Consider the following 27555-nt stretch of genomic DNA (forward strand, 5'->3'; position numbering starts at 1 on the left):
GACAAGTAGGAAGGAGGGAGACACAGAGGCAGACAAGATGGCCGCGGCGTCTGCACAGGGCGGGAGGAGTGGTGGTGGCGGAGGCAGTAGTGGGGCCGGCGGTGGTCCCAACTGCGGGACGGGCAGTGGCCGCAGCGGCTTGTTGGACAAGGTGAGGAGCCGGTTCTTGGGGACGGACGAGAATTTGGGAGGCCCGGGAGGCGGCCAGCCCACCTTCCCATCCCCGCCCCCCTTTTCTTCTGTGGCTTCTCAGCGGGTAGTCCTCATCTGGCCCACCCTCGGAAACCTACCGGCGCTTGTAGGCGGGTGTCTCCATACCTCGCACCCCAGATCTCCTCTTCAGGCCTTCTTTTTTCCTTGGTAGTGTGTATGGTCCTTAACGCTAGCCACCACACTTGGGATAATTTATCCCCAATTTCAGTGCAGCCGACACTTCCTCGGAGGTGATTGGGGCCACAGTGAATGTGCCCATTTCACCCACGGGGAAAACAAGCCCAAGCCCGAAGGCATGAACGCAGCTATTCGAAGTCAGCAGTCCCCAAACTCTCCACCACGACCACCACAGTGGGTGCTGCTACAGATTCTAAGTGTTCCTTGACCTTTTGCTTATGGAAGTTTCTAGGCGTTTTATCACGAGAGTCCGAATACTAAGTTTACTGAGTATTTACTTACCTTACTGAGCTGACAGGAACCCTCTTAAGATTTCTTTATTTCTTTCTCCTTCTTCACACCCCCCCCCCCCCATTTTACTTCTCTGCCTGCAACCAAGTGCAGTAAGTGACTCGGATTCTGAGCTTGCTGCCTGCTCTGGGTACCCTGTTTCCCTCTCTGCCCATTCATTTTTTTTTTTTTTTTTTAAACTGTGACCCTAGTAACAGGGCAAAAAGGGGAACCGTGCTCCTCGGTTGGCCCTTCTTGTCCTTTGCAGAGGATCTTGGAAGAAACAGTTGCATGGAGATGTAGGTCCTAGTACTGGTTCTTCCTCTAATTAGCTGTGTGACCTTGAAATATGCTTTCTCCCTGTGTCTATGGGCTCTTCTGTGAATGAGGGGCTTAGCCTAAAGTACACTTAGTCCCTTCCAGTTCTCTCATTGTAGGGTTCTGGGCCAGTTTCATGAGAAATGTTAAGCATGGGACCATTAATATAGTAAGTAGGATTTTTTGCTGTAATGGAAAGCACCTTTCAGACACCCTGTGCCTAACGCATGATAGGGTCTAAGAAACAAATATGTGATCATATTGAGGGGTTCAGATCCAGGTCTTTGTGCTTCTGTTTTCAGGTGTCACTGGTTTTGAATCATATGGTTCTCACACTCTAACCATTTTTAAGAGGAACGAGTTCTGGGGATTGGAATGGTTAAGTTGCTCCAAGACATGTGAGAGTTTTGGGAACTGATGTTTATTTTCATACATAAACCCTGCCTTTCTGCTGGTGAGCATCTCACAGCCTTTGCTCATCCTGTCCCATTGGCTCTTCTTGCTGTTCTCTCCGTTTGGATCATTACCAGCAAACATTTATCGGGGGCATTTTTTACTGAAGAGTATATGGTATCATTACATTATTGAAAGAACTTGGATCTGAGGATCATAAGATGCAGGGTTTGCTACTTTCAAACTGTATGAAGACTGGCAAGTCAGTTAAGCTTACCTTCCATCTGAAATCGTATGGTTTTGGGGAGAACCAAATGGGGTTATATACAAGAATGATCTCTGTAACACATGTTGCATACACATGCGCAATGGCAGAGGAAAAAAGTCAAGAATCCTACTGTCCGAAAGTACTCAGTATAGCTGACTAGGAAGAGGAATCCCAAATATTAAAAGTATTTGGTGTATTCAGATGTGTGCTTTTTACAAAAAGGAGAAAGAGAGTGATTCCTCAGAACTAATTGATAAGGAGGTGAGGGCTCAGGGGAAGACCTCACATCTGAGGGTGGACCTGGGACCTTATTTTGGGAGAGAAGGATGGTATACTAGCTGAGAATGTCCTTGAGCAGATGGTGCTTGATGTTTCAGGTAGTGAGTTGACTGGATTGCTCTGTAAGAGACCTGTAGTGACATGACAGTGGAATCAGATTGAAGAGGGCATGGATTGCTTGGAGTAGGAAGCTGTTGAGGCTATATGAAGTGGTTTTCAGAAAATTAGTTTGGAGAGCTAGAAATTAAAAGCTTTCGAATAAGACCTTATATCGTACTAGTGTGTAGCATTTATTATAAAAAAAAAAAGACAAGTTTGAATTCTAATATAGCTTGTTAAAATCCACATGGCCTTGGATAGGTTACATGATACTACTGAACTTAAATTTCCTTATGTAAATAATGTAGGTTCCCGTATGTATTGTGGACTTGTTGTAAACATTGTACAGTATCGGGTAAGCATTCTTTGCTATAAAAATAGAATGGCCAGGCCATGAGAACCCTAATTTGAGTAGCAGCAATAGATAAAAGGCCTTAAAAAAGAGCACTTGACAGAGTTAACCAAGAAGTGAGGGTCATAGAGGATAGAAAATAAGATCTTGTTAGGTGATTTTTCTCGGGAAATTTCATTTCAGCTTTACATAAAGTTGTTCCTCCTCTGAATTCTCTAGCATTTATTGCACGTGGGAATTAAGCTGTCACTTAATATGACATACTGTCTTATATTTTCCTACCAATTTGTATTTGTCCAGTTTCCCCTGAAAGGTCCTTATAGTTCTCTGAGACAAACAACACAGAATAAGTACTTGCTTCATTAAATTTAGCAGACAAAAAACCCCTCAGATCTGCCTCCTCAGTCTTCAGAAATTGCCTTAGAGAATGATGCTTTTAATTGTCTGAAAACTGAAGGAAGGTACGGTGGAAGAGAAGATGGAGAAAATATTATTCTCAGGGGAGCAGGATCTGAATGAATAGAGAAGCTTTTTTGCTTTGCAGGACTGAGAGCCTGTTACCTTATAATCTCTTTAATTTTATTTGTCTTGATTTTTTGGAGGGTCTTTGTTTCCTGCAGCTGTAATTTCACTTGCCATAAGAAATGTAATAACAAGATGTAAATGTGCTTCACTGTGCTTCTAGCTTTCCCTAAGCAGATGTGAATTTCTGCTCCTGTGAAACTGACTTTGAGAACAAAGCAGTTCTAGTTTCCTGATCTTAAAAATAGGTATGCAAATGCAATCTTCCAACCTCCGTCACAGAATAACTTAGATCATTGCAGTAAGTTATTCTGCCCAGAATACATCAAAGCATTTTCTTTTACCTAACAGGCTATAAAGAAAATTGCTTGCTTAATTGTTTTAGCTATTATAATTGACAGGTGGTATTAAACCATGCTTTCCAGAACTATATCCAAGTCTTTTTAACCTTGTACATGGATTTCTATCCCCTGGCTGGATTAGTTTAGGCTACTAAAATTGTTTGGCTATGAAAATGCAGTGTTAAACTGTGTTTTTAGAAGCTGTATTCAGACCCTTTTAACTTCATACCTGTTTAACTTCATTTCTGTCTCCTGGCTGGACTGTCATCCTGATGGTAAAACAGGTTTTTTATTTTAATATTTGAGGACACAGGCTCTGGAGCCAGCCTATCTGCTTGGCTTTGAATCCTGGCTGTGCCACTTAGCAGATATGTATTCTTAGACAATTTAATAAATTTTTTGTGTCTCGATTTCCTCATCTATAAGTGGGAATATATTATTTACCTTAAAATGTGTCTAGCACTATGAGTAGCACATAGTAAGCACTTAACAAAAAATATATGTAGCTACTACTAACTAGCCGGTTACTCTGGTCTTCAGCTTCCTTAGATACATATTTTTTCCTGACATCATTTAAAGATATCAGACTCTGTTGGGGTTTTAGTTAAAAATGCAGATTTCTGGACCTCATCCCAGACCTGAATCAGATTCTCTGGAGGTGGGACATGGACAGGTGTATGTTTTTACACATAGCTATTTATTTATTTCTTTCCTCTACATTTTGACAGTTACTTCCAGGTTGAGAATTATCTTAGATTACTTTTTAAATCCCTTCTGCTTCTAGTATATGTGCTGCCGAAGCGAGCACTCACTTCTGGTTCTAATACAGTAAGAGTTTTTTGTTTATTTTTACTTGGTTTATAACTGTTCTGCTTAATCAATAGTGGTTTCTCTAAAATCTTTATAATGAGATTTTGAAATTGATCTGTTCCAGCCTCCTCATTTTATAGACATGACACAGTTGAAGAGGGGAAGACGAAGCAACTTGTTCAAGATGAGACATTGAGTTAGTTGCAGTTCCAGAACCTGGTTTCCCAGTTTTTAATCCAGTGCTCTTGCCTCTCATACTGGAGCAGGCCCTGTGCTAAATACTGCAGTAGTGGAAAGACCATCTGTTTTGAGGTTGGAAAACCTAGATTCAAGTCTTGGGTTTATCACCCATCAACCATGTGTCCTTAGACAAGTCATGTATCTCCTTTTGGCTTCTTCAGTGGTAGTTTAGCTTGCCAGATTTCTGATATGATATGCCTGAACCCTTACCCACCCTTGACCAAAGATGAACAGTTTTATGGCATTGCTGTGGTTTGTGTGTGTGTACATGTTTAAGGAAACAAGGTGCTTGCTTTTAAACATTGTTTTGCAAACGAAACTTTAATAACATCTCAAAACTCATGTTTTGCTACATCAAAATTAAAAACTCTTATGTCAAAGGACACTATTAAGAAAGTGAAAAGATAGTCCATAGACTGAGAAAATATTTGAAAACATATTTCTGATCAATGTCTAATTTCTAGACTATATAGAGAATCTTAACAACCATAATAAAAAGACTAACTAAAAAAAAAATTTTTTTTTAAATAGGCTTTATGCTTAGCATAAAGCTCCCAGTGCAGGGGCTTGAATTCAGAACCCTAAGATCAAGACCTGAGTTGAGATCAAGAGTCAGATGCTTAATCGATTGAGTCACCCAGGTACCCCAAGACAAACTAATTTTTAAAAGAATAAAGGATTTGAATGACATTTTTTCATACGAAGATAAACAAATGACCAATAGACCCATGAAAAGATGATCAGCATCATTTGTCATTGGAAAAATGTAAATCAAAACCACAGTGAGATACCGCTGGGATGGCTATAATAATAATTTTAAAAAGAAAAGAGAAATAACCATTGTTGGTGAGGAAGTAGAGAAATAGAGAAATTGGAACCCTCCTGCATTTCTGGTGGGAATGTAAAATGATGCAGCCCCCTTGGAAAAATAGTTTATTAGTTCCTCGGAAGGTTAAACATAGAATTACCATATGACTTAGTATATTTCACTCTTGGATATAAACACAAGAGAATTGAAAGTGTATGTCTATACATAAAAACTTGTACACAAATGATCATAGCAACATCATTCACAATAACCAAAAGGTAGAAGCAGCCCAGGTGCCCACAAAGTAAATTAGTGGTTGCTGGGGCAACCAGGGGGATTGGGAATGACTGCTTATGGTTATGGGGTTTGTTTTTAGGGTGATGAAAATATTCTAGAATTAATGGTGATGGTTTTACCACCTTGTGAGCATAATAAAAACCACTGAGTTACACATTTTTAAATGGTAAATTTTATGGTGTGTGAATTACATCTCAGTTTTAACTCATTCCTTTATGAGTTAAACATACTCCTTATGTTTATGGAGTAACCTCTAAAGTTTCAAATTATTATTACTATTTTCTTAACCAGTCATTCACAATTATGTAACAGTGATATCACAGATGTTAACAGTCTCCATCTGCCACATCTCTTTTTAGCTGTTTCCTGCTCCATTTCTCTGCTCTGATCTCTGTTTTGTCAAATTTCAGTAATAGTTTTTTGTATTACTTGAACTTTCAGTAGTATTTGACTCATTGATCACTTCTTTCTTGAATTTGTGTGTGTGTGTGTGTGTCTTCCTAAGAAGATCATTTGCTTCTGGTTTTCCTCCTCCTTCATTGGCCTCTGCCTTTACTGTCACTATTTTGTTTTCTCACGACCTGTAAATACTGGTAAGCCCCTTTCCTCTATACTCATCCCTAGGAAATACCAGTGTCCTGGCTTAAATATCTTCTGTAAATTGATGATTTCCATACTTGAACTTTCAACCTGGTTCTGTCCTTTGAACCTCAGACTTATATGTCCAACCACCTACTTGCCATGTCCACATGGATATCTAATAGTAGGTATATTAGACTTAAATAGCCAGAACCAGTCTACTTAACCTCGTTTCTCTGGTGTTGCCACTAATGTTCATGCTTATAATTAACACATGGTAATTATTAACCTCCAGCTTAACTCCAGGGATAAATGAAGCTGTTAATAAGCCACTAGTAAGTAATTTTCTTTGCAGTATTTCTTGGTCATTTTTATTAAAAAAATAGGTTGAGGGGAACCTGGGTGGCTCAGTTGGTTGGGTGACTTCCTTTAGCTCAGGTCATGATCCCGGAATCCCGGGATCGAGTCCTGCATCAGGCTCCCAACTCTGTGGGGAGTCTGCTTCTCCTGACCTTTTCTGCTCTCATGCTCTCTCTCACTCTCTCTCCCCCAATTAAATAAAATCTTTAAAAAAATAAAAATAAATTAAAAAAAAGATTGAAAATGAAGTATGTTACCAAGAGCTATAATCTCTTTTTGAGATATTGTGGTGTTTCTGAGTTGGGATCTAAATTTGGTGATAGTGTCTATTCTTAAGACAGATACTATTTTCTCTCCAGGTCGAACATTTTTTTCTTATTTTGAATGTGTGCATATGGCTTTAGGGATCCATATTTCCAACTCAAATAGTAATCTTACCTTTTGAGTCTAACATCAGTTTTTATTTTTTATTTATTTATTTTTTTAAAAAAGATTTTATTTATTTATTTGACAGAGAGAGATCACAAGTAGGCAGAGAGGCAGACAGAGAGAGAGAGGAGGAAGCAGGCTCCCTGCTGAGCAGAGAGCCTGATGTGGGACTCGATCCCAGCACCCTGAGATCATGACCTGAGCCGAAGGCAGCGGCTTAACCCACTGAGCCACCCAGGCGCCCCTAACATCGGTTTTTATATTCTTATTTTGGTTTAGAAAATTCTGAAATATCTCAAAACTAGAGTTTAAACGTCTCAGACTCAGCATATACAAATGTGTATTTCTCCTTTGTGCATCTATGTGGCTTTTCTTGGAAAATGACATGATGGCTCAGCTGTCTAAGCCTGAATTTTTTTTTATCCCTTTGCTGCTGCTCTTATTCAGCCCGTGCATCTAAATCGGTCCCTATCCGATGTATTTCTCTCCATCATTACTCCCCTCTAGACCATCTACCAAGTTGCCACTAAAAATGACTTTAAAAAACAAAACATAAATTTGATTGTGTTGTTTTTCTGTCAGCTTAAAATATTCTCTATTGCTTGTCTCAGAATAAAGTCCAAGCCCCTTAACATAGTAAGATTATCTAGGATATATTCCTCTGTCAAGTGCCTCATCTCTTATTACTTTTCCTCTTTGCAGCTTATATCCCCTTTCTAAACTAGGAGAGACCTTTCAAAGAAGGGAGAGAGAAAGTGTGTTAGTTTTTCTTAGAGCTATACTTAAGGCTCTTTCTGAGTCAGAGCAGGGTCCCGGTGGCACTGCTCATCTCTTCAGTTTCAAATTGAATCTTTTGAGTCTTACTGCCCTTTGTCAGCAAAGAAACTTTATGAAGCAATTCATTGAAGTCTTTATCACTGCATAACTTCTGTTTTCACATTCATTAAAATAACAAAATAGGGGCGCCTGGGTGGCTCAGTGGGTTAAGCCCTGAGATCAGGTCATGATCTCAGGGTCCTGGGATTGAGTCCCGCATCGGGCTCTCTGCACAGCAGGGAGCCTGCTTCCCTCTCTCTCTCTGGCTGCCTCTCCGTCTACTTGTGATTTCTCTCTGTCAAATTAATAAATAAAATCTTAAAAAAAAAAAAAAATAGAAGTGTTCATCCTGTTATTTCATACCCAGGGCAGTTTTGTATTACTGGACATGCCTTTAATGACCAAGTATTTTGTCCTTTTTTGCCGTTAAGGCCAGAAGATGCATGGGGAACAGGAAAAGCCTGTAATCTTCAAATCATTTAACTCAGAAAATGTCTTCCTGCACTATTTACATAAGCTCAAGACCTGGATTGTGTTTAATATTCTTCCAAAGTCCTTAGAAGGTAGAGTTCTTACTACCACATCTGCAGTGAAATGTCTTCGTAGAACTTACTATTCATATCTGCAGCAGAGACTTGTAACTGAAATGAGTCTTTAACTGAAATGAGTCTTTGTCATGTTCTGTCAAAGCTATCAAATGTGTATGTTCTATGAATTGGTCAGCCATCTTCTTTGGGATTGAGTTCAGAAATGAAGACAAGTTAAAAATAAATTTCTATCATTGAAGAAGGGACAGTTTTATGGTGAGCCCTGTATTTGTAACTTAGCCCTAAGTAATTTTGTTGCTTTCTCTAACTGTCTGTGTGACACTTAATATCCCTGAATGCTAGTTTTCTAATTTGAAAGACATTGGTTTCCAGATTGAGGATCTGCTTACAGCCTAGCAGTAATAGTGGCAGTTTAATAGTGAATGAGAATTGACCTGCAGAAGGGACAGCATCTTGAAATTTTAGATACATGACATAAAGAACTTCGTGTGAGTTCTTCCAGAAGGGAAAAAGCATTGAATGAAGGATCAGGAATCAGAATGGCTTTAGGAATCCCACAAACTGTTGAGACAATGGAATACAACTTTAAAATTTTTGAAGAGAACTTACTTCTCTTATTTAAGTGTGAGGGTAGAATAAAAAGACATTCCCAGATGTGCAGTCCCAAAATTTATTTCCCATGTGCATTCTTCAAGGAACCTCCTAGAGGATGTGCTCACAAGATCAAGGGAATAGTAAACCAAGAAAAGAGTAAAACATGGCGTCTAAGAAAAGTAGGTTCAGCCCACGAGAAGGTAAAGGGAAATAGTAAATAGTTAATAGTAAAGGGAAATTCCAGGGTGACAACTGTATAGCAGGCCTGTCAGAGCAGGTCAGGAGGCTCCAAGACCAATCTCTCTAAAAAGATGAAAATCACAGAATGCTGAATACTTTTGCACATATTAAGAGGAGATTAAACAATTAAACAATTGCAAGAGAATTCAATTAATTGCAATTAAACAATTGCAAGAGAATTCAAAACTATACTGGTGACAGATACATTGATTAAAAACAACCACCAAAACAACAGTAGCTTCAAGGAAAACAAAAGCTATCAGGAAAGAAAAAGTAATCCAAGTATACTACATGATTCATTTGTGAATAGCATTTATAATCACAATGTACCGTTTGAATAACGATCTAGCCAAAATTAAGCTATTATAGAAGACACAATCACCAGTGATCTGCTATGACTGTATTAAAAATGTGGTGGAGGAGGAACAGGAAAAATTAATGTGAGTGTGGCAGGGATGAAATGGATACATTTCCTTTTTTATGGTGAGAAGTCCATAGATTTAATGTCAAAAACTGAAAAATTAAGAAATAGCAATGTAAACATTTTTTAATAAAGATGAAAATATTTTAAAAAATCAGAAGGAGATAAAAGTAGTGTCTCTTTTGGGGAATGGGATTGACAATAGCAATGGTCTTAAAGTCAGTATCTGTGATTGTTAATTAGGCCCAGTATACACGTATCTGTAATATGCAGGCGGGAATGTGGGAAAGAGGAACTGTGTGAAGTTACAGCATCTGCTCTGTCTTAATTGGCAATATGCCTGTATCAGGGATCCCCAAGACTATGTTCAGTGATTCACTAGAAGGACTCAACAGGACTCAGTGTATAGTTGTACTCATGGACAAGGTTTATTTCAGCAAAGGAAAAAGATGCATAGGATGGAAGTCTGGAAGAAACCAAGTGCAAGATTCCAAGAGTCTTCTCCCAGTGGAGTCCCATAAGTTGTGCTTAATTCCTCTGGCAGCAGTGCTCTGACAGTACATGTGGAGTGTTGTCTGCCAAAGAAGCTCATTAGAAACCCAGTGCCCAGATTTTTTTACTGGGAGCTGGTTTAGTATGCACCTTCTGCCTAACCTGTGCCCAAATGCCAGACTCCTAGAGAGAAAAAAAACTAGTGTTTAGCATAAACCACTTTATTTATACAAACGGTTTAGATCACTTAGGGAAAGTTTTTTTTATCATCGTAGGAGACTGTTCACCAGCCTTTCTAACTCTCGGGAGGGATGGTAGTCTCATGCCTAAATTACCTCTTTTTTGCACAGAACCTTTCTTCGTAATTTATCCTGTGAGGTCCCACATGAAAGAAGCCAACCTTGGCTGTGCCTTTTTATTACTAAGGGAAAGCAATTTGCACTTATGGTTGAAGAAGTTAAGAGTGGGAGAAAAAAGTTTCTGAAATGCCCCAAATAGCAGTAGAGAGAAAATAGAAGAGTAGCATACATTTTAGTTGATGAGCAGTTTTAAGAATTACAGAAAGTAAATCAGAAAAATAAGTGCCTGATGTCCACCCTCCTGCTCTTTTCCAGAAGTCTCTATACTACAGCAGAGATGCTGTTTCCTCTAAAATAGGCTAAAGGTTTTTTCACGCACCCAAAATGGATTGCCTACTGGTTTGAAATTTTTATCAAATATGGTATTTGTTTACTTGATATAAAAAATTAAGAGTTGAGCATTATGATCTATAAAAGATAGGTTTATTAGAGTATTTGTAGTACCCTGTCACTTAAACTATGTTCATGTAATTTGCATTTGAGAACATTTTTACTGTATAAAATATTCACGTGTTTAAAAATTTTAAAGGCATTCTTTTTAATCAAATAAAATTGAAAGTGGTTTGAAGAAAATAAAAATCCAAAAAGCCATACATTGATAAGTCAGTCCCACCCATGTACCTGGACCATCTCAGGATACCTGGGTGCACCAGTTTGTTTAACCATTCCTCTGTAGTTGAGTATTTGAGTTACTTTTTTAATATTAAAAGCACTGCTGCAGTGAGTAGGCTTGTATATTAGTCAGTGTGCATGCAGATACGGAAAAATTCCCAGAAGTGGAATCCAAGGTGCTGAATTGTCTTCATATGTGTTGTACCATTTTGAATTTCTACCAACAACATGTGAGACAATCACTTGATTCTGTACCTCTGTAGATGATGGAAATTGGAAAGGGATTTGTCCAAAGTCATATAACTAACTGGGGCTTGATTTTTAATTCAGAATATTCTTTCCAACAGACTACACTGGATTTGCTGTTTTCCTATGGTTAAGACACGCTGGTGAAATACAAAAGTTGTTAGCTGACATTTTGTTAGTGTCTGAAAGTTCATGGATGTAAGTTGTCTTAAGTTTTGTGGTCATAGAATGAAAGGATGAACAAGTGGAGCTTTTTTCCTTGTTCCCACATTTGGGTAAAATGAGAATGGAATATGTGAAATCACACTGTCGTCTCTGTAGCCTAGGTAAATGTTTGGTTTGGAGCTTGTAGATTTAACTTTCCGGCATGGATACTGGCAAAATCATATGAGTACCACCTGATTCTAGTGACTTAGTCTCCTTCAACTTCATTTTTAAGTGTTTGTCTTTTAGCTGTCTAGCATCAGAGGACAAGGAGTAAATGTACATATACTTGAAGATACTCTGTTAAGTAAAAATTCAACCAAGTAGTTTTTTTTTTTTAAAGATTTTATTTATTTATTTGACAGAGAAAGAGATCACAAGTAGGCAGAGAGGCAGGCAGAGAGAGGAGGAAGCAGGCCCCCCGCCGAGCAGAGAGCCCCATGCAGAGCTCGATCCCAGGACCCTGGGATCATGACCTGAGTTGAAGGCAGAAGGCTTTAACCCACTGAGCCACCCAGGTGCCCCAACTAAGTAGTTTTTAAAGATCTAATTGGCTTGGGGCGCCTGGGTGGCTCAGTGGTCCTGGGATCGAGCCCCGCATCGGGCTCTCTGCTCTGTGGGGAGCCTGCTTCCTCTGTCTCTCTGCCTGCCTCTCTGCCTACTTGTGATCTCTGTCAAATAAATAAATAAAATCTTAAAAAAAAAAATCTAATTGGCTTTAATAATAGATTCCTGAATCGGGCAGCATCCCATCTAGCAGGTAGAGGGAAGCTCCAAAAGGCTACAGAAATGGAAAGATTTTTAAAGCTGGAGAGGGAGTGGAAAAAAGGAAATTATTAGTGAAGAAGCCATTGTTTTAAGGTGAAGGAGCCTATTGGTTTCCTAGTGCTGACCAGGAATTTCTTCTGTTGACTGGTTAAAAGGCATATTTCTTGGGGGTTAAAACTGCCCTTAGGTTAGGTACTAGGTCGTAGTTTACTGACGTGAGGTCTTAACCTAAGTGACACCATTTTGTGCCTGGGATGGGGGGGAAGCATTTAAATACTCTTAAGGAAGTAGTTCGTTTTACTTTCAGTAAGCTCCTATGCCTCTTGATTCACAACTTTTCTATTTTACAGTGGAAGATTGATGATAAACCTGTAAAAATTGACAAGTGGGATGGATCAGCTGTGAAGAATTCTTTGGATGATTCTGCCAAAAAGGTATTTTATTGAGGTTGGGAGTCTGTTAGCGTATATATAGCTTATGACATGTCTGCAAGATCTTTTTTTCTGAGACTTGGAATGGCTGTAGTTGTTAGTTTAAGGAATTGAGCCATAAAGCAGTTTCTGAAATCCTTACAGTCAGTAAATGTGAGGAACATGTGTTAAAATATTAGCTACCTCAAGCTTCTGTCAAATTTAATTTTTGAATTCCAGAAAGCTGGTAATAAATTGTTTTTTAAGGTTACTTGGCCTAGAGCTAAGAGGGTTGAGGGAATATAGGAAATTCATTCATGATTGGACATCTCTCTATTTAAAAAGGGAAGAGGGGAACCTGGGTGGCTCACTCTGTTAAACATCTGACTCTTCATTTTGGCTTAGGTTGTGATCTCAGGATTGTGAGATTGAGCCTCAGGTCAGGCTCTACACTGGGCATTGAGCCTACTTAAGATTCTCTCTTTCTCTCTGCCCCATCCCCTTTCTCTCTCTATTTTATTTATTTATTTATTTAAAATTTTAAGAATTTATTTTCAGCGTAACAGTATTCATTGTTTTTGCACCACACCCAGTGCTCCATGCAATCCGGGCCCTCTCCAATACCCACCACCTGGTTCCCCCAACCTCCCACCCCCCACCCCTTCAAAACCCTTAGATTGTTTTTCAGAGTCCATAGTCTCTCATGGTTCACCTCCCCTTCCAATTTCCCTCAACTCCTTTCTCCTCTCCATCTCCCCTTGTCCTCCATGCTATTTGTTATGCTTCACAAATAAGTGAAACCATATGATAATTGACTCTCTCTGCTTGACTTATTTCACTCAGCATAATCTCTTCCAGTCCCGTCCATGTTGCTACAAAAGTTGGGTATTCATCCTTTCTGATGGAGGCATAATACTCCATAGTGTATATGGACCACATCTTCCTTATCCATTCGTTCGTTGAAGGGCATCTTGGTTCTTTCCACAGTTTGGCGACTGTGGCCATTGCTGCTATAAACATTGGGGTACAGATGGCCCATCTTTTCATGACATCTGTATCTTTGGGGTAAATACCCAGTAGTGCAATTGCAGGGTCATAGGGAAGCTCTATTTTTAATTTCTTGAGGAATCTCCACACTGTTCTCCAAAGTGGCTGCACCAACTTGCATTCCCACCAACAGTGTAAGAGGGTTCCCCTTTCTCCAAATCCCCTCTAACACATGTTGTTTCCTGTCTTGCTAATTTTGGCCATTCTGACTTGTGTAAGGTGGTATCTCTATGTGGTTTTAATTTGAATCTCCCTGATGGCTAGTGATGATGAACTCCTCAAACTCAACACACACAAAACAGACAATCATATAAAAAAATGGGCCGAAGATATGAACAGACACTTCTCCAATGAAGGCATACAAATGGCTCTCAGACACATGAAAAAAATGTTCATCATCAGTAGCCATCAGGGAGATTCAAATTAAAACCACATTGAGATAATTTATTTATTTTTAAAATTTTATTTATTTCACAGAAAGAGTGCACAAGCAGAGGGAGAGGGAGAAGCAGGGAGCCCGGGACATGATCCTAGGACCTGGGATCATGAACTGAGCCGAAGGCAGACACTTAACCACTGAGCCACTCAGGTGTCCCCCCTTCTCTCTTTAAAAGAAAAATGCAGGGGGAACTTTTAGCTTCCTCCCAGGGAAAAAGTTGAGGATTAAAAAAATGATGAGAAGTTGATGAACTTTTTCTCTGGGGTCACTGAGAATAGCTTGAGTCTTCTTTTGCTTGAAGTGGTAAAATCCTGATTGGAGAGAGCTGTTGGTAATTGTATGATAATACAACTTTTATCATGGAAGTAAGAATAAAAGCACATACTAGGAAGGAAGAAGTCCTGTGAGCTTGATTCCTTGTTCTTTTTACTAGGTACTTCTGGAAAAGTACAAGTATGTGGAGAATTTTGGTCTGATTGACGGTCGCCTCACCATCTGTACCATCTCCTGTTTCTTTGCCATAGTGGCTTTGATTTGGGATTATATGCACCCCTTTCCAGAATCTAAGCCTGTTTTGGCTTTGTGTGTCATATCATATCCTTTATTTATGCTCAGGTTTGTTTTCTAGTGACTGTTTACTAAAATCTCTACTGATAATTCTCCCCACTCCCTACAAAAAAAAATAAACTTTGATTCTAGGGCCCGCTAGTGTTAGAATTTAACATTATGAGCTATGAGCCTCTGTAACTTTAGTTAGTGATTATCATTGATATTTGAGATTTAATGTGGTTATTTTATCTTTAATTCTGTTTAGTTATTGTAGAGATGATTATAATCCAAGTGTGAGTGCCTAAGAGCAAAACACCCATTATAGTGAGACCCAGTTCTCATTTCTAGCCTACCACATTCCCATTAGACCTACTGCTTCAAGAAACTCATTGCAGGATAGTAGGGAAGGATCAGATTTTGGAGATTCAGGGTTCCCTGAAGCTGAAGGGCTAGACTGAGAATTACTGAGTATGAGATAGAGGTGTGGTTTGTGTAACATGGAATTAAATCCTATTCTGGAGCTCTGGGTTTGAAATCCAAGCTGTTTTTGTGATCTTATGATAATAAGAACTTAACTTACTGGAGACTGAATGCTGCTCTGTTACAAATAGGGGCAATGCACATTCAGAATTAAAAATATTAAATGAGACATTTCATAATGTTTGGTTTTGTAATCTGTCAGATTCTTTCCTTTCCCCTCTCCTTTTACAATATTAGTAGAATCATGTTAGTTACCTATCCACCTTGATTATTTCTCAAAAAGCTAAATGCAAAGAACTTCTTACACTGTCACCGTAATTATAAAAATTCCACTTGTTCATAGTAACAGTTTTCTTGTGGTGCCTACCACCTCCTCCCTAAGTCAATCTGGACATACTGAATTTTTCTTTGTAACTTAAAATATATTGGATGTCTTTTCATGTTGGAATATATAGGGCTGCCTTATTAATATCCACACAGTATTTTTGAGTGTCTGCTATGTGCCAGCACTGTACTAATTTAAAACAAATCATTTTGGTAGGCAGTTTACTTTTCTTAACAATGCTGCCACTACCTGAAATATTTCTAAGAAATGTGCTTTGGGGATTTTTCTTCTATCAAGCCATTTAATAAAGCAGGTCCTGATTAAAAATGGTATTATCCAAATTGATCCCAAATCATAGCCCCAGAATTGGCACCTTCACTCCCTTTGGTAATCAGATAAATCATCCCAGTATGAATTTTTTCACCATTAAGGCAGTTCCAAAGACTATGCTGTAGGTTTTAGAGGCAGTTACCAAAGGAGTTCCAAAAAGTTTAAACTGTGAGGGCAACATTATTACAAATATATGGCTTCTAAGAGAACTACCATGATGAAGCTTCATTTGTTTGGTGTTTAAAGCAAAACATGCATGATCTTGCTATTTTTATAATCATCTTAGTTTTACATATAATGGTAATGACTCTTCTGTGCTAGACACTAAAGATACACACACACACTTAAGGATGAAAAATGAAATAGCTAAATTTTCAGTGTTTTTATAGCAAGATGAAACTGTCTTCTCCAGGATTATCATTATGTAAGTTTTCATAGCCCTTGTCAGTTTGTGTTATTTCTTTTGCGTGTGTATGTGTTTTCTCCTTAACTTTATCTGAACCTATTTTGTGATGATGGGGATCCTGACGATTTATACCTCATATAAGGAGAAGAGCATCTTTCTTGTGGCCCACAGGAAAGATCCTACAGGAATGGATCCTGATGATATTTGGCAACTGTCCTCCAGTCTCAAGAGGTATGACTATCTTCATAGATCCTTAACTCCTACTGTTGGATTTTCTTTCAGAGTCGAGTCATTTTCAGCAACAGACAATTTTATGCTTACTCCATGCAGATCATAGTGCCAGTCATGTCAAACTAACTAAGGGGTATGAATGGTCCAGAATGTTTTTCCTAGCATTATACTTCTGAGATTGTATTATCACGGAAGTGCCCTCAAGATAAACTGTGGGAGAAAGAACTTTGGTGGAACGAAGAAGAATAGGTCTCTTTCCCTCTGGCCAATAAACGGACCCAATTAGAATACAGAACTATGAAGGCCAAAGTTGTGAAGTGAGTTGTCATTGAAGAACCCTATTGCTTCTATGTCTTCTGTGATCTTGACTGCAGTCTCTGCAATCAGGAATATTTGCAGCAATGCACTTGGCAACTCAGAGGAGCACATTTCAGTGTTTCTGACCAGCTGTGAGTATAACTTCATGCAGGTGACACCTGAGGTCTTTTTAGGTATCCAGAGCTGGGTTTATCTTTCAGCTTATCTCTAGCTGTATGACTTCCTGTATATCATGGAAACTGTTTGAGCTTCAGTCAAAACTGGGTCAAGAATGACTCCGAGGGTTTTTGGGAAGATGCCAGCTTTTATATATACCAAGTAAAAATAGCAAATGTCTGTGGAGCATTAACCATATACTGGGTATTATGCCAAGTGCATTATCTCATTCAACATTAGAACACCCCATTTTGTAGATAAGAACACAGACCCAAAAGGTTTACTTAATTCTTCCAGGGTCCTAGACCCCAGAAGGGAAATCTAGTAGGTGTCCCAGCCCACATCTGAGTTCAGACGTCATACTCTTCGTTCCTATCCTGAAAACACATGGGATAGGTCCCAGCACATAGTAGGCTCTTAAATTATAAGTATAGTTAATGCATATGCAAAGGTAAGCATAGCATCAACACCAAAGAGCTTCTCTCATTACCAGCTTGTGGAGATGCCTTTGAGGAGGAGCAAAATGTCCTTCCAGCTGAATTCTGGCAGGGCTCCCACCTGCCTTTTGACCTCAGAGGTCATAAATCTATACCTTGTGCCAGGCTCCTAAAAATAGAGTTGCAGAATTCTAGACCCTAGCAACATCTTGATTTCTTTATTTTCATTCATACATTCCATTTCATTCATATGTGCATTCAAACACACAGTGTATTTTTTAAAAGATTTTTATTTATTCATTTGAGAGAGAGCATGAGCTGGGAGAAGAGGCAGAGGAAGAGGGAAAAGCAACTCCCCACTGAGCATGGAGCCCAACATGGGCTTAATCCCAGGACCCTGGGATTGCGAACTGAGCCAAAGGCAAACATTCAACCGGCTGAGCCACTGAGGCACCCTTACACAGTGTATTATTTTTTAACAGCCTTATTGAGATACAAGTCACATACCATACATACACTTAAAGTATACAGGTCAGTAATCTAGTGTGTTTACAGATAATGCAGACATCATAACAGCCAACATAGAAGATTTTCATCATCTCAAAAAGAAACCTTGTACTCTTTAGCTATCTTCTCCCTATCCATGGTCTCCCACCCCATTCCTTTAGTCTTAAAGTTGCCATTGTTCTGCTTTCCATCTCTATAGATTCTCTGTTCTGGACATTTCATGTGAGTGGAATCCTGGACTATATGGTCTTTTGTGATTGGCTTCCTTGGCTTAACATAATGTTTCCAAGTTTCATTCACGTTATGGCATGTATCAGTATTTATGCCAAATATTCCATTACATGGCTATACCACATTTTGTTTAGCCATTTATTAGTTGATGGACATTTGAGTCATTTCCACTTTTGGCTATTGTGAATAATGTTGCTATAAATAATCACATACAAGTTTTTGTGTGGACATATGTTTTCATTTCTCAGGTAATGTCCTAGGAGAAGAATTGGGGGTCATATGGTAACCCCCTTGGTTTTTTCCTTAGATTTATTTATTTGAGAAAGGGAGAGAGCATGCATGCACACAAGCAGGGGGAGAGGGGCAGGGACATAGGGAGAGGGAGAGAGAATGTCAGACAGACTCTGAGCCAAGTGTAGAGCCTGACACAGGGTTCTGTCTCACGACCCTGAGATCATGATCGATCTGAGCCCAGATCAAGAGTTGGCTGCTTAACTGACTCAGCCATCTCAGCGTCGCATATGGTAACTCTTTTTAATTGTTTTAGGAATTGCCAGACTGTTTTCCAAAACAGCTGCACCATTTTCAGTCCCCTAGCAGTGTACAAGGATTCTGATTTTTCCTCATTCTTGCTGATTTTTTACCAGCTGCCATGTTGTTATTTCCTGTAGTGAGGAAATATGCCACCCCTGTTCCTTCTCATTGCAGTTAAATACGGGTTCACTTCCTTTTCCTTGAAGATAGCTCCTGGCTCATTTGGCACTCTCTCTAGCAGAGCTCCTTTTGGAAGTCTTGGTGACTTTATTATCCAAATAGATGATGAGTTCCAGTTCTCTGGCTTCTCTTCTGATCGTTTTGTTTTCTACGATGTCTTTAACACTTATTTCCTGGATATATCCTAGACTTGGCTGATAACTAATTACCTTCAATAATTTCAGTTTTGAGTATCCCGCTTTCTGATTCCTCTTTTTCTGGTTCTCTTGTCCCATTGGTTCTTCAGCCCCAGTGCCATCCTTGATTCATTGAGAGTCCCAACTTTTTCATTGTCCCTTTTCTCCTTCATTGTCTCAGTTCTCCCTTACCCAATTTATATTCCATGGCATTTCTGTAGTTTAGTTACTCTCACTGTCCTAGAGCATCTTTGATACCTTCTCCTCTGTCCTCAAACCTACCCTCCTCTCCCGTCTTTACTCTCAGCCTCTTTTTGTTGCTGAGATCGAAGCAGTCAGAAATCTCCCGTCATTACCTGCTTGCAGTGCTCTTCAGAGTCTGTTTCTTCCTGAATTTCTGTCTGCTGCCTTTTGTCGATTTGTCTACTAGATTCTCTCTCTTCTCATTTACTTGATGTTTGCCTTTCTGCTGGATCATTCCTTGCGGCATGCAAACATGCTGTCATTTCTCCCAACTAAAGAAAATCCGTTTTGTTCCTCTTTTTCTCCTCAGATGGTCTTCTTTCTTTCTTTTTTTTAAAGATTTTATTTATTTGACAGATCACAAGTAGGCAGAGAGGCAGGAGAGAGAGGAGGAAGCAGGCTCCCCGCTGAGCAGAGAGCCCGATGCGGGGCTCGATCCCAGGACCCTGGGATCATGACCTGAGCCGAAGGCAGAGGCTTTAACCCACTGAGCCACCCAGGCGCCCCGCATGGTCTTATTTCTCTATCCCTTTTTTCTCCTGTCACTATCTCTTGGATTTGCTTATCTTTATTTCTCTTTTCTCATCTTATTCAACAAGCATTTGATAGTGGATTACTTTCTCCTTGTTATACTTGTCTTTTTTTTAAACTAGGTTTCTAGGATACCATAATCTTCTAATTTTCTTTTTAATGTCTGCTTTTTAGTCTTCTTTGTGACGCCTCTAAATTTGAAATGCCACTAGTGCTTGTTACTAGTGCCTCTTCTCTATTACACTCACTAGGTGTAATCTTATCTAGAATTTCAAGAATTTCAAGACTTTAAAATACCATCTATATGATGAAGATCTCTGAATTTGTATTTTCATCCTAGACCTCTGTCCTCAACTCCCAGCTACATTCCAGTTTCCTGTTTGATGTCGGATCCTAATAAGCATTTCAAAATCCACACACTCAAAAATCTAACTCTGCTATCCCTCATCCAAACCTGCATTCCTCCCAGGTTTCCCCATCTCAATAAATGGTACTTCCATCCTTCTAGTTACTCAGGCCAGAACTCAGTCATTTTGACTGCTCTCTCTCTCTCAGTCTTTCCAGTAGTCTTTCAGCAAATCCCATCAGCTCTGCTTTCTAAATGTATCAGTCTGACCACTTCCATTTCTTCTGCTACCTCATCTCTCAATTAGGTTACTATAACAATGTCTTCATGGACCTCCACAGCTGCTCTCCCTGCTCATAGTCTATTTCCTTTTTAGAATGGAAGGCATATCCTCTGCTCCAAACCATGTCACTCAGAAAAATCTAAATCCTAAGCCTATCTTAGAAGTCCATACTCATCTTTTCCTCTGCAACCCCCACACATAGTGCACATACCTTCCTTATCTCCGTGGCTTCCTCCTCTCTAATTTCATTCTGTTCTTTAGACGTTCCAAGCATGTTCTTGCCCTAGGCCATTGCATTTGCTGTGAACTCTACTTGGATTATTCTTTTTTCAGATAGCTTGTTCTTCTCTGCTTTAGGGCTCTGCTCAAATAACTGCTTAGTGAAGCCTTTCCTGCCTACTATATTTAAAATATCATATTTTTTATTTTATTGCTGATTCTTTCATATACACTAAAGTAAAAGTCCCAAAAGGCAGAGTCTTGCCTCTTTGTTCACTGCTGTATAGCCTTAACATATGAAACTACCTGACATGTAAAGTTAGGACTGAATGAATATATAATTATTCTATAATATATTGTTAGATTTTTCTGAGAATATTTTAGATGTAATTATATGTTGTGTAATTGTATAGTAAGTTGTGTACTACATAATATAAAATAAATACTAACTAAAGTGCATCAGATCACAACTCATCAGATCATGTTCTACCATCAAAGCCATGGAATGGCCAGTGGAACTTGGCCTAAAAGTTCTGAGATTACTGTAAAATCAATTAATAGCTGCTGGCTGGAGTTTGAGAAAAATTTTGAGGTGTTGAAAATAGTTTAAGGACTTCCACTCATAGCTTTCCAGGTTGGGACTAACTGGCTAGATAACAGTTTTGTTGTTGTTGTTGTTTTTTAGTATGGTTCACACAATGTTACAGTAATTTCAGTTGTACAACATAGTGATTTAGCAGCTCTGTAGTTAGCTCACCGTTAGTGTTGCTACTGTCTACACTATGCAATGTAGTGCTGTTACAGTACAGTGACTATACTCCCCATGCAGTGCTTTTTATCACTTTTTATCACTGAGTGACTTACTCATTCCATACCTGGAAGCCTGTATCTCCCACTCCCCTTTACCCACTTTGCCCGTCTCCCCAGCCACCCTCCCTCAGGCAACAGTCAGTTTGTTCTATGTATTTACAGGTCTGATTCTGCTTTTTGTTTGTTAATTCCTTTTTTTTTTGATTCCACATATAAGTGAAATGATGTTATATTTCTCTTTCTCTGGCTTATTTAATTTAGCATAATACTTTCTAGGTCCATCCATGTTCTCTGTCACAAATGACAAGATCTTGTCCTTTGGGACTGTGTAATATTCCATTGTGTATATACACCACACCTTCTTTATGCATTTATTGATGGACACAGTATCTGAGTTGACACTGCTTCCATATCTTGGCTGTTGTAAATAATGCTGCAGTAAATACAGGGGTGTATGTATCTTCAAATTAGTGTTTTCATTTTCTTTGGGTAAATACCAAGTAGTGGAATTATTAGATCATATGGTATTTCTATTTTTAATTTTTTGAGGACCGTCCATATTGTTTTCCATTATAATTAGCTGCACCAATTTACATTCCTACCAACAATCCAAAGTGTTCTTTTTCTCCACATCCTTACCAACACTTTTTATTTCTTAGACAATAATTTATTGAGCTATGATTTTTTGAGCGCTGGTTAATAATAGGCACTGTTTTAACATTGACGGTGATACTGAAAACTGGGTGGTAGTTTTCCTGTTTTAAACATGCAGAAACAGAGGCTTCAGCAGTTGCTTTCTCTAAAGGTAGTAACAGCTTGACAGTCCACTGAATGTGCCCTAATTAAATGGAGACAGAAACAAACAGGTCACAGTCAGGGGGAGGAACGTCATCCTGCCAGAGGTTGATTTTTATAAACCCTTTTGAATGTGTGGAGATAGCGAAGGCCTTGAAAATACCTTAAGGTATAGGTAAGGAATCTTGGGAATTCATGTAGTAAAAGATATTTCCGGCCTGAAATATGGGTAGAACCTGAAACTCAATTGATTACAGGGAACATGGACTGAGCATCCTGGAATTGGTGAACATCTCTGGAAAACAAAGGTTCTTCATTTTTTCATAAGATTTGGTGCCAAGTGCCAAGCTAGGAATAGAAAAATAAGTAAGACGGAATTCTTATCCTTAAGAATCTCTGAGTTTAATGAAGAACACAGATGCTTAAACATCTTCCAGTAGATAATTTGATTGACAGCATGGGAGCCTAGCATTAGACCTGGCATATGCTAGGTGTTCAGTATCTGAGTTGACAGTTGATGGTATGGTGACAATTGATGGTGTATGACAAAGGAGAGACATCTGACCCATTTTTGGAAAGGTATCCCAGAAAAGTTTATGCCTTAATATTAACAAATGGGAACTAGTCAGGTGAGATTAGAGAGAAGTGTCTACTAGGAAGACCCTTCTAGCATAACAAGTTTAAGGTTCAGAGGTAGGAGGTGGGCCATATAATTTAACGGTCTATGACAAGGTAAAGGAGGTACACAGTAAGTAAGGCAGACATGGCAATACCTATGAATCAGAACTCATGTCTTTTTTTTTTTTTTTTAAGATTTTACTTACTTATTTGACAGAGATCACAAGTAGGCAGAGAGGCAGGTGGGGGGGGCAGGAAGCAGGCTCTCTCCTGAGCACAATGTGGGGCTCGATCCTAAGGTCCTAGGCTGAAGCTGAGCTGAAGACAGGCTTTAACCCACTGAGCCACCCAGGTGCCCCCAGAACTAATATCTTGAAGGCAATTAGGAACCCTGGATTTTTTTTTTTAAAGGATCAATCTGCATGTTACCTCTATCACCAGTAGCCACCTCAGCTCTGTTCTTCAAAAGCACTTGATGCTCTAGTGTTACTTGTTGAATCTCTATGTTTGGTTTTTGATTTATTATCTTTGCTTAGGTTCGATGACAAATACACTTTGAAGTTGACCTTTATCAGTGGAAGAACAAAGCAGCAGCGAGAGGCCGAGTTCACCAAGTCCATTGCTAAGTTTTTTGACCACAGTGGGACACTGGTCATGGATGCATACGAGCCGGAAATATCCAGGCTTCATGACAGCCTTGCAACAGAAAGAAAAATAAAATAGCCAGGTCTAAAAGCAACCATCTTTGCTGGATCATGCTGAATTTCATGGTGAGGGAGAAGGAAACAGAACTTAAAATGGATAAAGTAAGATATGTTTAAAATGTCCCTATTTTGTCCTGAAATTTTAGTCCATTCCGGATAAATGGGATTTTCTAGTCCAGATATGAGAAGTTGTAGCTCTGATATCTGCCTTTAGCCTTGGTCTGCTAATTGCATTGTTTTGATTTGCTTTTCTGGAAAAGCACTTTTGCTAGCAGCCATACAGACTTTGTCCTTCATACCTAGTAGTCCTTTATATTGTATAGCTTTGTGCCATGCAGCATTTAAAGACTCAGTTTTTAAAATTGTTAACCTGTTGCTGACTTTATTGTGTTAATTCCTATTTCAACAGCTATTTCCCATAATTCAGGATACAACTTCTTGTGTATGACAGTTTTCCTTCACACACCATTTTTGTGGGTGTGTATATATCTGACTTGGGGGGAATTGGGAAAAAAACACAGCTTTTTAATTTGTTTAAAACAGACCTTCTGTTACATTTTGTGCTCTTAACCAATTAAAGAAGCCAATGGCATTTTTAATTTTATATCGTCTATGTTTTCCACCAGTATATCCCTGTTGATTTGTTTGTGCCCTTTATTAACTGCCATTTTCTAAAATTTTTTTCAATAAAAGGAAAGAAGATGTGAAAAAATGGAGTCATAGTCTTGATGGAAGAAACAGAGCAGCAAGTGTTAACAGTCTTACTATGATAGGTTTCTTTTGTTTTTAGGCTGTTTTACTGGTCAGAAACCTGTGCATACCTGTAGGTGAGGAACCGCTAGCTTTCCAGGGATAATAATTATGACACTCAGTACTTGGTGCCAGCCAGTGTGCCGAGTGCTTGATGTGTTTGTGGTATTTTAACTCACTGATGCTCATAACAGCCCAAGAAGCAGGTGCTGTTATTATCCCCATTTTATAGATGAGGAAAGTGAGGCACAAAAGTTGAATAATTTGTCACACAGCTGGTGTTGGAATTTGGATTTAACCTTGGTTTGTCTGGCTCCAGAGTTGTGAGTTGGTATCTTTTTTAGTACTTTCCCACTGTAGCAGAGGAGGACTGGGCACTTGCCTAAATCCTCTAATCTTCGGAAATATTGGCCCTCTAGCTTACAGAAGTACAATTCCAGCTGAGCCCAGTACCTAAAACTATATTCAGTTTATAAGAAATAAATGCTTATCACATTTTCCTGTGGGAATGTTGCCCTATCTGGTACCACACAGTGGGGGATTATGAAACATCTCTGGATGGGGAGTCGAAGCCTTGGAGTCCATTTACTCTTTACTCTTAAAAACCTTGGGTAAGTCACGTAATTCTTTGAGCTCCTAGTTTCCTTTTTTTTTAAGGTGATAATCCTGTTCTGTCAGCTGCTTGGAGCTTTCGAAAGTATATAGTTGGATAATCATATTTTTATAATGAAGGAGTTACTGTTAGGCAGGGGAGTCCCAGGGCTTGTGGGTGTAGGGACTAACCCTCTCCATGATTCTTTTGAGTTCTGTCATACCAGGTGTTCCTTTTTCTTTACATCACAAACACAAGTCCGTTTTTTGGTTTTGGTTTTGTTTACAAAAACTCAGGTATGTTGAAATATGTCTTGTAGTTTTTGTTTTTTCTTGCTCCTTTCCGCCATCTGTAATTTGTATTTTAAACTTAATGTTTCTATCTTTTGTGTGTGTTTGTGTGAGATTTTATTATTTGAGAGGGAGAGAGTGAGTGAGTGAGAACACAAGAGCAGGGGGAAGGAGAAGTAGCTCCCTACCGACCAGGAACTCCAGTGTAGGACTCAATTCCAGGACCCTGAGCTGAAGGCATAGCTGAGCCACCCAGGTGCCCCTAACTTAATATTCTTAGGTACTTTCCCTGTCAGTGTATATATAGCAAACTCATTTTTAATAGCTGCATAATATACCATATCAGTATAAACGTTTTAAGTTTAACTATTTCCCTATTGAAAGATAACATTTACTTTCTAGTTTTTCACTATCCCAAGGGAGGTGTGGCTTTGGGAGAGAGAGGGGAAAAAAATAGTTCCTCAGGGTGACAGAGACAAGAAACCTGGGTTGTTTCCATCTTTATTCTAGAGACCTCTGGTAAATCTCATTCCTTCTCAGGAATGTGTCTGAACCTGTCAAGAGGTTTTAGATCACGTATGTTTTGAGATGATTAAAGCTCTTTACCTCCCAGCAATGCCCACATGGAAAATACTTCTTAGGAGCATAAAGATAAGAGTGCTGTAATCCCTTTAGTCTGCCCATAAACTCTGCTTCGAGATTTCCTAGGCTGCATGGATCTCTTAAGGTTTTTCCCTGACTCCAGAAACCATTTGAGGCAATATGATATTCTCCCAGCCATGTGTTGCACTTGGTCACCCACCTCACTGCCACGTTTGTGGTATTTTAGGACTCCTTTCACTTGAGCAGGCTCAAGCCTCAGCATCGGTTTGTGGGCTTGTGGGTTTGTGGAGCTGCAGAGCACCGCTGCTGGGTCTTAGCACCTCCATTGGTCAGTGGTCATTCCAGCCCCTTTTAGTGCCCCTGGGCTGCTCCTTTCCCTCTGTTAGGTCTGCAGCACCCTTCCACTAGCACACCCTGACATCCAGCACATTCTCCTCCTGGCTCTCAGCTCTTCACACCTGCCTAGAATGGATTTGGGTCTTCCAAAATAGTTAAGACTAAAGAGGAAACTGGGAAAAGATGTCTAATGTTCACTATTTGCAAATTTCAGTTGCTAATGTGTATTGATGTTTGGTGCTTTTATATATTTTTAGAAACTGTCTTTTTGCTTCAAAACAGCCTAAGGGAATGGCCGAAAATGCAAAGTTCCTTTGAACACACACCAGTTTTATTTTTCTCTGGGCCTAGGTTCCTCCTTCATTGAGAACCCGCTCTCTGTTTACTTCTTGTCCACCCCTGGCTAGACACCCCTCTCCCTACCCCAAACTTTGTCTCCCCGATGGAAATCATCTGAGAAAACTGCTAAATCAGTTTTCTAGAATGTATCGGTGTCCCCACTGGAAGCCTCTTATTTAGTAGAATATTCTTTTTTTTTTTTTTAAGAATTTATTTATTTGATACACAGAGAAAGATCACAAGTAGGCAGAGAGGCAGGCAGAGACAGAGGAGGAAGCAGGCTCCCTGCTGAGCAAAGATCCTGACTCGGGACTCAATCCCAGGACCCTGAGATCATGACCTGAGACGTGAAGCCTGCTTAAGATTCCCTCTCAAAAAACAAAAACAAAAGTTGGACAGCCGGGAGAAGACTACTACTGAGCTATTGCTGAAATAATATCCGACCCATGGAAGCCTGGTAAGTGGCCTACACCCCCATTTGGGGTTATGTGAACTTAGATGTGAAACTAACAAAAATTGCAACAGCCTTCCCTTGTCAAATGGAAATTATGTGTTCTGGGGATACAGTCAGCTGTCCCTCTTAATTTCACATGAAGAAGTGATAGTCACTCCTTTGGAAGAACTCTTTTCCCACTCAGCTGCCTGAAGCAAAGCCACTGGCTCAATAGGACACTGGATTCACAGAGACTTCCCTAATCAAATGCCTGGGCCCAGTTCATTGATGGTCCAGCTAAGTTAAGAGCTGATGGTGTCAAGTGATCATTCTGGAAACTGCAGCGAAGGCTGATAAGCACAATGGGCTGAATTGAAAATTTACCATGTCCTAGACAATCCCTAGGGACCAGACATATTACATTTTTACTAACTCGGGCTATTGCCAATGGCCTATCTTCTGCTCTTTCACTTAGAAGACTGTCAGATTAAATCAAGACACTCTTCTTGGGGGCCACAAACTAGAAATGAATTGCAGTCATTGAACTGTGTGGGCCACATGTAGATACCCATCATGGGGGTTCATTCTTGATGAGACCACCTGGGAATCAAGCTGCTGATGGAGCCTGATTGCCACCATCAGTGCCTGGATTCATCATCATACCAGATACGCCCTTACATGTACCATCATAGCCTGGGCACAGAGTAAAATATTTATGCTTCTGATGCAGAGGTCACCACTACAGATCAGGCTTGTGACTCCTATTAAAAGTCTTTGTCTGACCATGAGTGAAACCACATAGCACAGGCATGGCCTTCACCCACTCCTGACTGACTGCTCTGTCAGACATTT

The 27555-nt window shown here is 39.5% G+C and overlaps 1 protein-coding gene across 1 annotated transcript; it reads left to right on the plus strand.

Moving 5' to 3' along the window:
* Positions 1–23964, plus strand: SPCS2 (signal peptidase complex subunit 2). The gene is made up of 5 exons (XM_004768051.3): positions 1–151; positions 12406–12489; positions 14385–14545; positions 16138–16272; positions 23193–23964. The coding sequence occupies exons 1-5, from the start codon at positions 38–40 to the stop codon at positions 23377–23379; spliced, it is 681 nt and encodes a 226-aa protein (XP_004768108.1). The 5' UTR covers positions 1–37; the 3' UTR covers positions 23380–23964.
* The last annotated feature ends 3591 nt before the right edge of the window (positions 23965–27555 follow it).

The sequence above is a fragment of the Mustela putorius genome, unplaced genomic scaffold, assembly GCF_011764305.1.
Source record: "Mustela putorius furo isolate JIRA1106 unplaced genomic scaffold, ASM1176430v1.1 tig00003987_pilon_pilon_pilon, whole genome shotgun sequence".
NCBI classification, from domain to species: domain Eukaryota; kingdom Metazoa; phylum Chordata; class Mammalia; order Carnivora; family Mustelidae; genus Mustela; species Mustela putorius.